Source organism: Halyomorpha halys, unplaced genomic scaffold (assembly GCF_000696795.3).
Source record: "Halyomorpha halys isolate HHAL.00 unplaced genomic scaffold, Hhal_1.1 Scaffold1368.1, whole genome shotgun sequence".
NCBI lineage: Eukaryota > Metazoa > Arthropoda > Insecta > Hemiptera > Pentatomidae > Halyomorpha > Halyomorpha halys.
In genome coordinates this window covers 293,906-307,772 of record NW_027109134.1, presented here as the reverse complement: position 1 = coordinate 307,772, position 13,867 = coordinate 293,906, and the positions used below count along the sequence as shown (strand labels likewise).

The following is a 13,867-nucleotide window of genomic DNA, read 5'->3' as shown; positions in this document are numbered from 1 at the left end:
TATTATTAAATATAATAGTTTTTATCAATAAATCTAATATATTCTTTGTTCTTCTAGGACGTTCCGGGGATACTATACCCTGCTTTTCAACTTTATAGTTTGCTGTTCTTTTGTTGACGGACCAAATTTTAGTTTTTAGACCAAATGTTGGATACATTTTTGAAGTTCATGATTATATTAATTAATTCATAAATAAAAATTCCAACTAAAATTTAATCATCTATTTTATTTAGATAAATTGTTGACCAAATAACGGCTAATTCTTAGTGTTCCTCCTACAGGAAACATGACAATTCCAGTAAGACAGAGAGAAATGGAGATTCCTTTTCGAGATTCAACACTTTCAACGCGCCCAGGCCGTATTAAAATCTCAGCGCTGAGTGCAGAATGCTAGAGTGCTAGCACGCTCCAGCAAATGTACATGCTGAATTACAAATGGCAGTCAGCGAACAGTTAAGGTCTCGCTACAATCGATTTCATCACAAATTACAAAGGTATATCAAATCAAGAACAGAAGCGATAGTCATAATGTCGCGAGGCCTATTATGAGGGTTACTGCAATAACTTATTGATTGATCAAAATCTAAAATATCCCAACAATTTTGACCAGATTTCCCAAAATTCCTGAGGCCTGAAGAAAATTCCTGGATATTGGCACTTTAACTGAGAATTTTTGGAAATCTATCTTCTCTCTTGGAATACCGAGTATAAGCCATTTCGAGTATAATAACCTCTTTAAATATTTTTTTACTCTAATTTTTGCTGTTTTATAATAATAAATTTCCAAATTTTTTGGGTTTCCAAATTATTGGGGAGAGATAACTTATTATACGGAAAGACCGAAAAGATGGATTGGAGGAATGACCAATTTTTTAGACTTTGATGTGTATAAAATATAAATTGAAATTATTTAATAAAGGGGTGATAAATCTGAGATATTATTCAGGATATTGAACTGAATAAGAATCTAACTTAACTAAGAAGGGGGTCATGAAATAATCACGAAGAGGACTAGATCTGGGGTGACTCTAGTGAGAAAAGAATGAAGTTAATCAGAAAGATAAAGGGAGGAATGAGCAACAAATAAATTTTCAGTTAGTTGCATTTAATATTGAATTTATGTAGCATTGTATTGCATTGCATATGTTGCATTTTTCAATCCGTTTCATTTCGCAAATTCAAATTAGGACAAAAGAATCGAGTTTTCTTTTTTTGTACATTATTATTAAGGACGGGGTAGCTCAGTGAGTAAGGCGCTGTTCCACTAACCCCCGGCTCATGTTCGAATAAAGTTGTAGCAAATCATTATTTATTATGTTACTTTAAGCCTGCTTCATCCCTGTAGGCCCATAAATAAATTGGGTGGGTAAAACTTGGCTGTGGAGCGTGATCATGAACAAATCTCCTTGCACACCACCGTGGTTCAAGAAACAGTATTTCCTTACAATGTATTCAACCCCTGATACTTCATGGATTGCAGCGTTACCGATTCTTATATATTAATATAAATATAAAATAAAATTATTAACTGAAGAAAGAAGAACTGCCTGGTGGGGAATCTAGGCAACTCAGCACGTTGTAAGTAGGTCGGCAGACAATGCAATACTCATAACTAAACAGAACAGTTCAACCTTCAGTCACGGGGCTTGTATAGTATCAAGTGCATCAGTTAACATAGGTCTAAATCAGCCATAGTTTCACAAATACCGAATAGGAATTAATATTTAAAAAATAATATAGGTAAAGTAACTTGTTTATTTTTATGATAATTCAAGTTAATTGAATAAAATAAGTTTTTTAATTAATAGAAATAAAAAAAAAAATAACTCATTTTATTTAGATACATATATAATATATTTTTAGTAATTAGAGAGATTTGTTATTTCTACAATGTCCCAGGTTTTATCGTTCTATACATATACACATAAATGATAAAGTTTATACGGATTTTAGCAGAATTAATCGGTGTTTTTGGAACTATCTTTATTGCACAAGTAATTCTATTTATATTTGAAGAAAATTATTACTTCGCCAATTTTCAAAGACATTCCCTAATCAATTATTTAACAGTTACGCAATAGTCTATTTATCATTTGTAGTTTTATTACACGTTCCATATTTATAACCTTTGTTATTCCGTTGTCTAAATGAGGGTAGAGTAATTTTCTTTCAATAGACTGTAGAAAATAAAATTAAAAAGGTTGTAAAAAAAAAAACCTAGGTCGTTCAAAAGAAATTAAACAGCTATAAATATATTTTAGTAATAAAAAGGAAGTAATTAAAAGTTTATTTGAGGATCCGATAATATCCATTTCAAAATTGCTATCAAATAGATGAAATGTATTTTTTAATTTGATGTCATTACTAATTTAAGGTACGAAGATATTAGTATAAATTGAAAACAGTTCTCTCAAACTCATTTTTTTTTTCTTCAAATTTAATCATTAATTTCAACTACTTGTACTAATGGTCCGAAATTAAAATTGCTAGTTGAATGAAACTAATTTCAATTACATTTAACTAATTATATAATTGCAATTACATTTTGTCCAACACTGTTAAGAATGAATAGGTTGGAAAAAAAAATCATTGTAATCATATAACATTGTAATAAATAATTGAAATTACTTTGACTCAACTAAATGTAATTATTTTTATTCAACTAGTAATTGTAATTGTAATTGCGGATAAAAATTATAATTACATTGATTCATAGAGTACTTATAATTATCCGTTACAATTACAGATAATTGTAATTTTATTTCTACAATTTCAAATTAAAGTAATAGGAGTTGTGATTACTTTTTATCCAACACTCATCATGAATTACATATGATAATGATGTCACGATTGGAATTCGATTTTTATCCCGTTAACACATACTAAAATATATCAGGATTTCCGCAGAAAAATATTCTCAATATCGAATTATTCTATCGTGAAAAGATGGAATTGGAACTGATATATCTTAAATACTATATTTATTATTAATTCTATATCATTATACACCATTATAACTAAATTAATAAGCTAAAAATAAATAACAAATATTTTTATAGATGCTATAAGTAAACATATTGAGTTTATAAGGTGAATTTTTTGTCAATCCATAGGAAATCAATCAATTTAAATTAGATTCTAATTTCTCTACTCAAGTTTGTACTATATTCGCAGAGTTGAAAACAGGTATTTATTATTTTTTTAGACGTTAATTGTTTAATAGATGTGTTAGCCTATTTTACATTTTACAGAGGTTTGAGCTAAACTTTGTAAATCCTTGTTTTATATTTTCAAAACGTTAACATTTACCAGTTTTTGTTTATTTAAAATTAAGTAGAGGCCTAGACCGAAATATTATACAATAATATGCTCTTTGACATAGTTTTTGTTTGAATCAAATATAACTAAAAACCAAGGAACTATGGTCCTTTTAACTTCAAACCTCTATAAAATGATATTTAGGTTGATACAACAGTATAAATTAGGACAAATAATTGAACATCTATTAAATAATGGAATACCAGTTTTCAACCTTCTGGATATAAGAGAGGTAAACAAATAAAAATTATAATTTTTTTCAGGAACCATCATTAGTTGGTTTCATATAAATTAACCTTGAAGCTAGTGTAATAAGTTTTTAAAATAGATATTTTAAACTTATTTTAAATCCAAAAAATTGTATATAGGATGAAAATACAAAACAGAGTATTGACTTGAGAAATTACAAGAACGTTTATGTATGTAACAATTGTAGAGAGATGTGAACGTGTGATAGTAATAAATTAACCAATTAAGCTAAAGATGATTAGCTGTTAAAAGAATGACTAGCAGAACCCAGCTTAACCGGGATTATAAAAGATAAGAATCCAGGGAAAACATGTAGTTCGGTAAAATAAAACAAAATATCTAAATTCATGATCAGAATTAAAAACTAAAAGGTCGTTTATGCACAGAAATTTAATCATATAGGAATCTAAAAAAATATGTTTAATTTAAGTTAGCCTGATAAACTCGTATTACCTATACAATGCATAGGTAATATCATTAAGTTTTTATTACATTTTATTTTTTATTAAAATAAAATCAGTCCAGATTAACCTGTTTTTTCCGCTTAACCAGCAATGTCTCGGTCCTAACTAAAACTGATAAGCTGGATTTTAATGTACTGTTAACAAGCAATCCCTACATCGACATTTCTACATAAGAAAATTATTTAATGTAATATTTTCATTCGCATACAAAGATTTTATTTTCTTTAAATCAGTTGATTGCTCAGAAGAAATGCAAGATGATAATCAAACAGCAATAACATTTCATTTCGTGTCACAAAACCAAAATAAAGGTTTACGATAAGGATCTGTCTATATTCTCGAGATATTTCTTCAGTGGTCATCCAATTTTTTTCCCTCTGGAAATATGAATGTACCCATGAGGAGAAATCCTGACACTCAGCAATTCTGCTACAGACAGACAATCGATAAAAGGGAGGGAGATAGAGCGATATCGCGTGTAACCGAAGACCTCGCACGGCCTTGTCAAAGAGCCACCATCCTCGTGCACTTTTTTCCCTGTTTGGCGCCTCTATATTGTCATGAGGGCTTATTCAAAACCGAATCTCTATTCAAATAAAATGAATGGGAAAAGTATGAATAGGCATGGATCGCCAGCGGATGAGTGGGGAAATATTTTGAAGCTGTTGAGAAGTGAGATATCAGCACAAAGTCTATCTTGACCCAAGTGTGGGGCACCGTAGAAATTGAATGAAAGGTTATACTCAATCGAGTGTTGTGGACTTCTAGTTTATAGGAAGAGGGATGGGATTATCTAATACAAACATCATTAATATTTTTCGTGTTTGTTAAATAAGAATGTTGATAATGATAATAAGTAAAAAAATAAAACGCTAAACAGATTAATTACAGTTTTAACGTTTTTTTTTACTTTGCACCTGATGTGTGTGTCTTCAAAAAATACTGTCGACCAGTACAGCCCAAAGGAAATTTGACGCTCATCAACTCAGAATACATGTATATCTCGCTAAAAAGGAATAGTTTAAAAATAATAAACGAACAAAAGAATCCGGACAATGTCTAGGTTTTTCAGGATCATCAAGTTAGTACAGGGTTCTCACATTTGAAAACCGATCATATCATTCAAAACATGATACCCATAAAGAATGAACCAAAATATTATTAAATTTAGAAAAGATGGCCACGGGACCTTCTAATTTAAATTAATGTTTGAAGTACCACCAATGGGTTGTTCCTTTCCAAGATTTTCAAGTGTATATGAAACATACAACATATTTACCTATTGTATTATTTTGTACAGTTGTAAATTACATTAAATAAATAAAAAAAAAAAAAATTAGAAAGCTTTCGAAGGAAATGCTTTTCCGGCAGAGGGGGATATTATATGAATAAAAACGGAAAATACCAAAATAATAATAATACTCTATTACTAATAATAATAACATTCTGCGTATTATTTAATGATTTCTTTAATTCATCTATCGATGTATTCATTTCTATCCTCTTTAAATGTAAATATTTATATTGTATAATTTCATTTTCTGCATAAATAAACAATTCTTTCTTTCTCATTCATCTATATCTATTCCCCTCTCTGCTCCCAGTTTAACCCTTCGCAGCAGTGGTTCCCAACTTGTGATCTGAGGATGGGAAGTGGGAGGGTCCAGCAATATTTTAAAAACGATGTATAGTTACACTATTTTAATAATTACCTTTCCTGATTTTTGGGTCTTACCTGAAAGATTTTTAAAGGCAAGTGCACAATAATAGTGACTCAAAATGCACTTTTAAGCAATATAATTTTCCCAAGGGGCCAATGACCCATGGACTGGAGGGTGGCACCACATGATTCGATTGACTACTAGTTCTGATTACATAGAATTAGTTGGTACTGGTTACTAATCGCTCTAACGACTTTCGTTTTAGTATTTTCTTTATTTCACATAATATACTTAACATAACATCTCATTCACTGTTCCCTTCTACATTGTTGAATCGGTATGAAAACAGAGAAGAAAATGTTGAATTCTTTAATAATTCGACTTTTCCGAAACCCCTCGGTTAGCGTTCGCCTATGTTGATACGTATTATGTCTTGGAAAACCTCTATAAGTCGAAGTTATGATTCCACAACCTTTACGTCAGGTTGGTAGACGCACTATATCGTCAGTGGGTCTATCATTGCCATCTGGACCCTGTTTCATAATAAAATACAAACTAATACTATTAGTCTTGTAGATTTATCTTAATTCAATTACTCAGTCTTGTACTTTGGTATTTTTTAATTCCTGTGATATCACTAATAATCATCCCTATCATGAAAATAATAAGTATTAGTATTATTACCAGACTAGTTTCTACACTTGTACTATGAACTAATACTATTAGCTTTCATTATGAAAAAGGGCCCAGGAAGACCACCTCACAGCACGTTGGTGTTTATTTTCTTTGTATTTCTTTTTTTTTGTTTTTTTTTATCTCAGTTCAAATGTCTCCTAGACTATGACTGGAGTAAAACATTAACCGTGGACGTGAAAAAGAATGAAAGGATGATGTGAAATTCGATTCAGCCAAACATCTTAGCGATAATTTTAAAAATAGTGAAACTAAAGGAGAACCAGCTAAAAAAGACTGGCAAGTCGGAAATAGCGGACCGGTCTCTTCCGATCACATTCCGTAGTATAAATTATTATGCACTAAATTAAATAGTAATAATATAAATGGTTAAAAATAAAATATGACAGAATTTAATAATTATTGTTTTTCCGCGGATGTAAGATTATACTTTCATTCATATAAAATAAATAGTAAGAGGAGATATTGTCTCTCTGAATATTAAAGAAAAAGTTCTTTAATTAAGATAAAGGTTAACTTTATCACTTTATCTTATAAGTAATGTTGTAAATGGGGAGAGGGACGGGACGGCCGTGCGTGTTGAGCTTGGATCCTAGAGCGCTCAATTCGGAAAGTTGTGGGTTCGATTCCCACCTGGAGCAGTTAATATTTATTTCTCGACGGTCTCGAGAAATGAATCTAGACACTTACAAGTTAGTTATTACACGGCGGCAACTTCAAAGTACCCAGGGGTTGGCAAAAAGGGCCACTAGCCTCACTTTCCGGACTAGGTCCCCTTACCAGTACCCAATACCAAAGGTTGTAAGTAAAAGTTGTCATGCCTTCACCAGATGTTGGAAGAAGTTGTTTCTAACACTCTTGGGAACACGGGAAAGTAACAAGTTGCTGCAAACTATATTACCAGGAGTTATCAATGGGCTACCGGATATCTATAGCCGAAATCTTTCTCCCCCTCCTCCTCCCACTATACTTCTAAACACTCAAGTTCAAGAACGAAAGAAAAAACGGGCACTACATTATATTTAATGATATCATGCAGATAAGATTGTTACCGTGCGGGAAAAGATGCCTCATTTTGAGATACGATGTTGTGAGCCTGATGATGGAAGCCTTGTCTAGCTGGGAGGTGATCGCAGAAGGAAGAGGAAGAAGTTTGGCCAACTCGAGGAACTCTGTGTTTTCTTTCTCCCTACGGCTCCGCGCCGCGTTCTTCGACTTCTCTTTCATCTGAAACACCATTCATTTTTTTATGTAGATATGTAATATGAATACTTACCTGCTAGAAATGTGTGCCAGAAATTAAATATCAGGCTAAACTCTGAAAAAACTATTTTATTTCAAACATAAACATTAAATCAACATAACTTAAAAAAACACACACTAACCATTCTCTCTATTAAATGCACATTGATTGTGTAATTTAGTTTTTATGTGGGATCTTCTTCGGAAATTATAGTTGTTCTTTTATTTAAAAATTGATAAATCAATAATTTTGGTATTGTAAAAGAGGTTATTTTTATGTAAGTTTATAAATATTTATCTGCTGGAAAAAAAATTATATATTTGGTATTAGAATCAAAATATCTTCAAGTTAAAAATTTCCATGCGATTTTAGTTTAGGCATTTCGATCACTAAGTTAAATATATAAGAATATCTCAATTAAATATTTAGTATTACAAATCAAAATTCACACATTTAACTGAATTTCTATTTTATTTTATATTTTATTATAAATATCAACAAGGATAAATAAAATTCAATACAATATATTTAAAAATAGCACTTTTAGTTGAAATTATTTGAAACTTAACATTATAAACGTTAAACTTTGTATACATATTTTAAGTTTTCCCTTCAGATGGTGTGAACTGACATGAGTGATTTATTGTTATTCCTGCAGGGGTCCATAAAATTTTATTTCAAACTAACAGATGTCGCTATTGTCTATTCCAGGTATATTTTCTTATGTTTATTTATTAACTTATTAATTATTAGTTTACTATTTTATCAAAAGATGCGAATATAAATTTATTAATATAAAATGTTCAAGTGCTCGGTGTTTTCACTCTTTTTAAAAATGTTTCTCTATTAATTTACATAGAAGAAATTTAAAGAAAGTAAATATTTACATCGTTGTAATCTACAGGTTAAACTTATAGAACACACTTAAAAGTTTTATGAAACAATAAGTAATATAGCTTAGCAAAGAAAAATTACAGTTACTAATTAATCTTTAGTATAATAATCATGTTTATAATAATAGTTAATTTATAATACAATAAAAGTGACTTATTTTAAGTTATAATATTAAATTCTACTACAAATATTTGGCATTTATTAACTTATTTAATTTTAAAGATATTTGAATTTATGAACCTAAATTTTACAGTTTATGATATTAATAACTTATGTATTGTTTTTAATGTACCATGTATTAACATATATAAATAGAATTAATTATTTGTTAAATTGTTATAATATTATATTATTTTATTATTATAAAAATTATACGTAATTTTATTGTTTTTGGAGGATTGAAATTTCATATTTATTTAAGGATATTTTGTTTTCTACTTTAATTTTCCTCTATATCCTATATTTAATTAAATTTGATATTATATCCTACCTTAAAAATAATAAGAAACGTGAAGTTAAAATAGACATAGAGCTTCAACAGAATTAAGGGGAATATGGCCAGAATCATTCACGAGACTACCTATTTATTTATAAATTAATAAATAAAATTTAAAACTTTAGTAGAAAACTGTTTATTAACTAAAAGTATCAGTAACTATCTTATCGCTCTTTGTAAGGTTTCATCAAGATTGATGATCAAAAATGAAAACATTGTAAAATATGATTAAACTACAAGAATATACTTTATATGCATAAATAAATATTTATATTCCTTTGGTTCATTGCGTTTATCTTTTTTCTTTCATATACTAATTGTTATATCATATTTTCCAATGTTCTGATTTAGCCCTGCAAAGTAGGGCTGAAACGTTCCTTACCAATAAATATTTTTTTCAATATGTTTTTTTATCTTTCTTGACCCGGACCATCTTCCATAAATCTATTGCATTAATCATTCAGAATTTAATAATAATCAGAAATACTAGTCTTAACAACTAAATAATTAAGAAACGCATAGTTAAAAAGGAATAAAAAACCGGTGCTTTTTCAGCAATATACGAAAAGCTAAAATAATGTTTTTATTATATTACTTAGTGTTGTCATTTTTAAAAATATTTCTAGGGAACCGTAATTAAAATTATTACATTTTTAGAGCCAGGATTTTTTTCCACGTTATTTGAATAAATTATCAGGATTAAATACGATCCTACCTTGGTTTTTCTAGTGTAAATTTTCGCAGCCATCTTCACCAGGTGGGTCATAGTGCCAGACAGACTGTCGCCAGGTAAAACTCACGTGTTTCCCCCACTACTACTAAACTCAAAATGCACTTCTTCTGCCTGAAGGAGCGCATGCGCTCAGTAAGGTCCCGAGTTAATGAATGGAGCGATGTCATTTCGGAATTTTATGGGAGCGTGTCAAGTAGTGTTGAAGTTGTTGTTTATAGTTCAGTGGTAAAATTACACTATAAAGTTAAAGACGTGCTTTCACAGAATTTCATGTTTCTTAAACCCATGTTGTTAGTGTCTGTTGTGAAAGTTTCATTTTCTGGGTGGTCCGATTTGGGGGATGATATGATTATACTTGTTTTGGTGTTGTTGTTTTTCTTCTTTGTTAGGAATAAACTTCTTGAGTTTCTGTTTTTGCCTCTTATAATTGCACAAATTGTCAGAACATCTTGACATTGAAATCTATAATAGCAATTTTCAATAAATATTATTGTTTAAAAAAAAGCTAAATAAAAAATAAACCTTGAGATAAGCATGACTTCAGTTCTGTTACTCGAAAATGCTGCACCCTAAATGAAATCGACTGCTGATTATTTGTTTAAAGTCATAGCATTTTGTTTTATTATTGTATTGTTTACTTAAAAAATATACAGGAAATTAGGTGTTGGTTAATTATTTTTCGACATTTACATGTTGTCGGATCCCCGTGGTCCAAAAATATTTTCTTAGTTATATTTTTATTATTGTCCCTCATTTCGTTTTTCTAAACTCCTGAACTTTGATATTTTGGAAGTTTTTAGAACAGTTATGTAATACCGTATATAATAAGTCATAGGATAAATAATAATAAATAAAAAATTACCTGTTGACATAAATATAGTAGTAAACCTATTTCATTGTTAGATAGTACGACTTTATTTATTTGTTGTTGTATTTCGATGAACAGTATCAACAGTTTTTGGTAAACTCTGAGGAACGATTTTTCTTCTTTCTAAAAGTGAAAACTTTTATTTTCTAATTTGTTATTCGAATGCAATTAATGAAATTTTCTGCTTCTTTCTTTCAGGACTATTGAAATTCTATTTAATCGCCAACTAACTATTTTTTTTCTGATTAGTTTTATGACCAATTACGCTTTTATTGACCGCCAGAAGCTATATAATATTTTTATTGAACAGAGAATGCCAATCTAGTACGGATGTTTGTACCAAAACGTTTAATAAAGTTTGAATCGGTAATCATTACTTTGAGAAGTTTGAGATTGGGCCAGATTTAAAACAAGGCGATTCTTTATCAACTATCTTATTTAATCTAGCACTAGAATACGTTATTAGAAAAGTGATGCATAAAAAAATGGTTTAACTTTAGGTAGTAAAATAGCCGTGCTTGGATATGCTGTTCATTTGGTATTATTGAGTGAGGACAAAGAAACTAAAAAATCAAATACAACTATGTTGATAAATTCTAGTAAGAAACCAACTTTCGAAATAAGTAAGGATACAAAAAAATAAACCATTAGTCATTTAGTATGAAAGTAGTTTAGTATAGTCATTAGTATTACGAAAAGCAATTTCAGTGATATTGATAGAACAGGAAATTCATATGAACAGGTAGAAAGGTTCAAGTATTTACGTTCTACGGTAAATAGAAAATAAAAAAAAATTGAAGGGGAGGTAAATCGAGGTTAAACACTGTTATTTTTTAATTTATGAAAAAGAATGAGTAAACCTAAGAAGGCTAAACAACGTTCAACCGAGGGAACTAGGTAAATATAGTTCACATTAGTATTGCGGCGTATAAGATGGGCATGAAATGTTGTGCAAGGTAACGAATGGATCCCTAACTCGCTAATGATAAACACTGAATCCACGGGTAAACGATCAAAAGGGCGGACTGAAACGTAGGTGGGAGGATTGAGTTAAAACTGATTTAATAGTTGGGTTTGGAGGGGCATTACTGAACAGATTTATGTAGAGAATGATTGATGCTATCGGCTTCGAACCTTCGGGTTCGATAAGCCTTTATTATTATTATTATTGAATTGTTGAAAATAAAATTAAGAAATAAATAAAAATGAATCATTATTAGAAATATATAGTAGTTCAGGAAGTGTGGTGGTAGCAACTGACAAATTATTAATAAAAACGTATTAAGCAAGATCCCTCATCCAGATCCTCATCAGACTAACAATTTTCAAGCGCGTCAACCGAAACTATTTTATGTATGATTGTTGAGTTAATCATAAATTCTTTCATGGACCAATATGTTTGAGTATTGTTTAAGAACAAATTATCTTTGTTTATATCAAATATCAACGTTTGATGCAAAGGCTTGATCAGTTTTGAGCAGAGTGGTGGTAATGGTAAGGTGGTAGTGGGATGGTGGCATCCCACTCCCCACCAATCCCTAATAGCCACGCCCATATGTTAATTTACTTGCCTTCAGGTACAACCATGATACTTGTCCCTTCCATGTTTTAAATGCTTCTCAGGTTCTGAACCGCATACCGGCAGGAAACACCTTTATTAACAACTTGACAATTATTTTCTCTATAAACGCGGTAGAAATTTTTAGTATTGATTTCTATTTTATAACACATTCAAAATCTGTCAGATTTTTTCGTTTATTTTATTTAGCTAAATATAAAACTGTAGTTCAACATATTATAGAGAATTAATCTATGCAGAATTTCCGTTATTGTTTCTACCCTGCATCAGTCCATAACACTATAGACATAACCTAATCAAAAACAAAAAAAAAAAGAAACTTTTTTGTAATCTACGCCTCCAGAAAGCGTAGGATCAACAATGTATTCTATAGGATACTCGACATAAAATCTGAGTTACTATTAAAATTCATAAAAAAAAAAAAAAAAAAAAATAATAATAATAATTTTATTACTAATAAAATTAATTATTAACACAATTTGGGCTTGGCCGTAACAGTAGCAAGGAGTCTATCTATTTATGGTATTGTTATTTTTTAACCTTCTCAATATATATACCCAAAGGTTTTTTTTTTATAGAATTGTCCATTTGAATTTAAATAAAAAATAATTTGCTTGACAATTAATTTCTGACATCTTCAAAACTAAATATAAAATGGAGTGTTCAGATCATTATCACATCAGTTTGATCATTAACATATAACATTAATATATGTTATATGTTAATGATCAAATGATATGTTACATGTTAAACATGATTATATTGCTATGCTGTATATACGGTAATGCTCTATTTCTCAAATTTCTAATGATTGAGAAATGAATTTTTATAACACTTCTAGAACAAAAAATATGGATAATACTAGTGTTATAATTTATTGTTATGTATATCAAAGAACATGAAGTATGGCATTAATAATTATATTAACTTGGAGCCTGATCAAATGACATTGCCGCCAAAGGGGCCCGCTGAGAATGAAAATAAAAGAACGCATGCATGCGATTGTTTACGACTGGAAGCTCACATAATTGATTAGCTCATATTTCTTATTAACTTCAATTTAAATTAACATTAAATATAACCCATTACGATTAATTAAATTTTGTAATACCATACATAAATAACTACAAAGCATTAACGTACATAGAGAGTAACAAAATAATCATGTTGATTGTGCAATACAAGTACATCTATCCAAGACCCTATTTTGTACTCGGACATTTTGAGGGCATGCTAGAAATAAATTATCAATCAAACCTATCGCGGATAAAGTAAACTAAATTAATTAATTTTTTTATTTAAAATTCAAATGAACAACTATGCAACACCGAGTATATACATTATGCTATATTTTAAGCATATTTTATTTTTCTCCACTGCGAAAGGTGTGTTCCTCATACATAAAAAAAATTCAAGAATTCGTTATTTGTGTAAGTATGGATAGAAAAAAAAGTAGGGTTAGTTTAATAGTGTATAAAATAAAAACTGTGTGTTTAATGTGAATATATTAATGTTAGTGATAATTTTTTTCTTAGATATCATGTTGTAAACTAATTTTTAGGAATCTATAGGGCATAATTGCAATTAAGAAATTTTTTTATTGGCAAATGTATATGTTAAAATATAATATAATGTTTAGAAAATAGATAGATCTGTACAAGAGCAAATT

The 13,867-nt window shown here is 29.5% G+C and overlaps 1 protein-coding gene across 1 annotated transcript in view; it reads right to left on the bottom strand.

The window, feature by feature from the left end:
- LOC106689467 (single-minded homolog 1) overlaps positions 1–13,867 on the bottom strand; it is a gene marked incomplete in the record, with an annotated part of 86,049 nt that overhangs the window by 23,347 nt on the left and 48,835 nt on the right. The window contains 1 exon segment of the mRNA XM_067047331.1: positions 7,438–7,612. Coding sequence (XP_066903432.1) covers positions 7,438–7,612 — 175 coding nt within the window.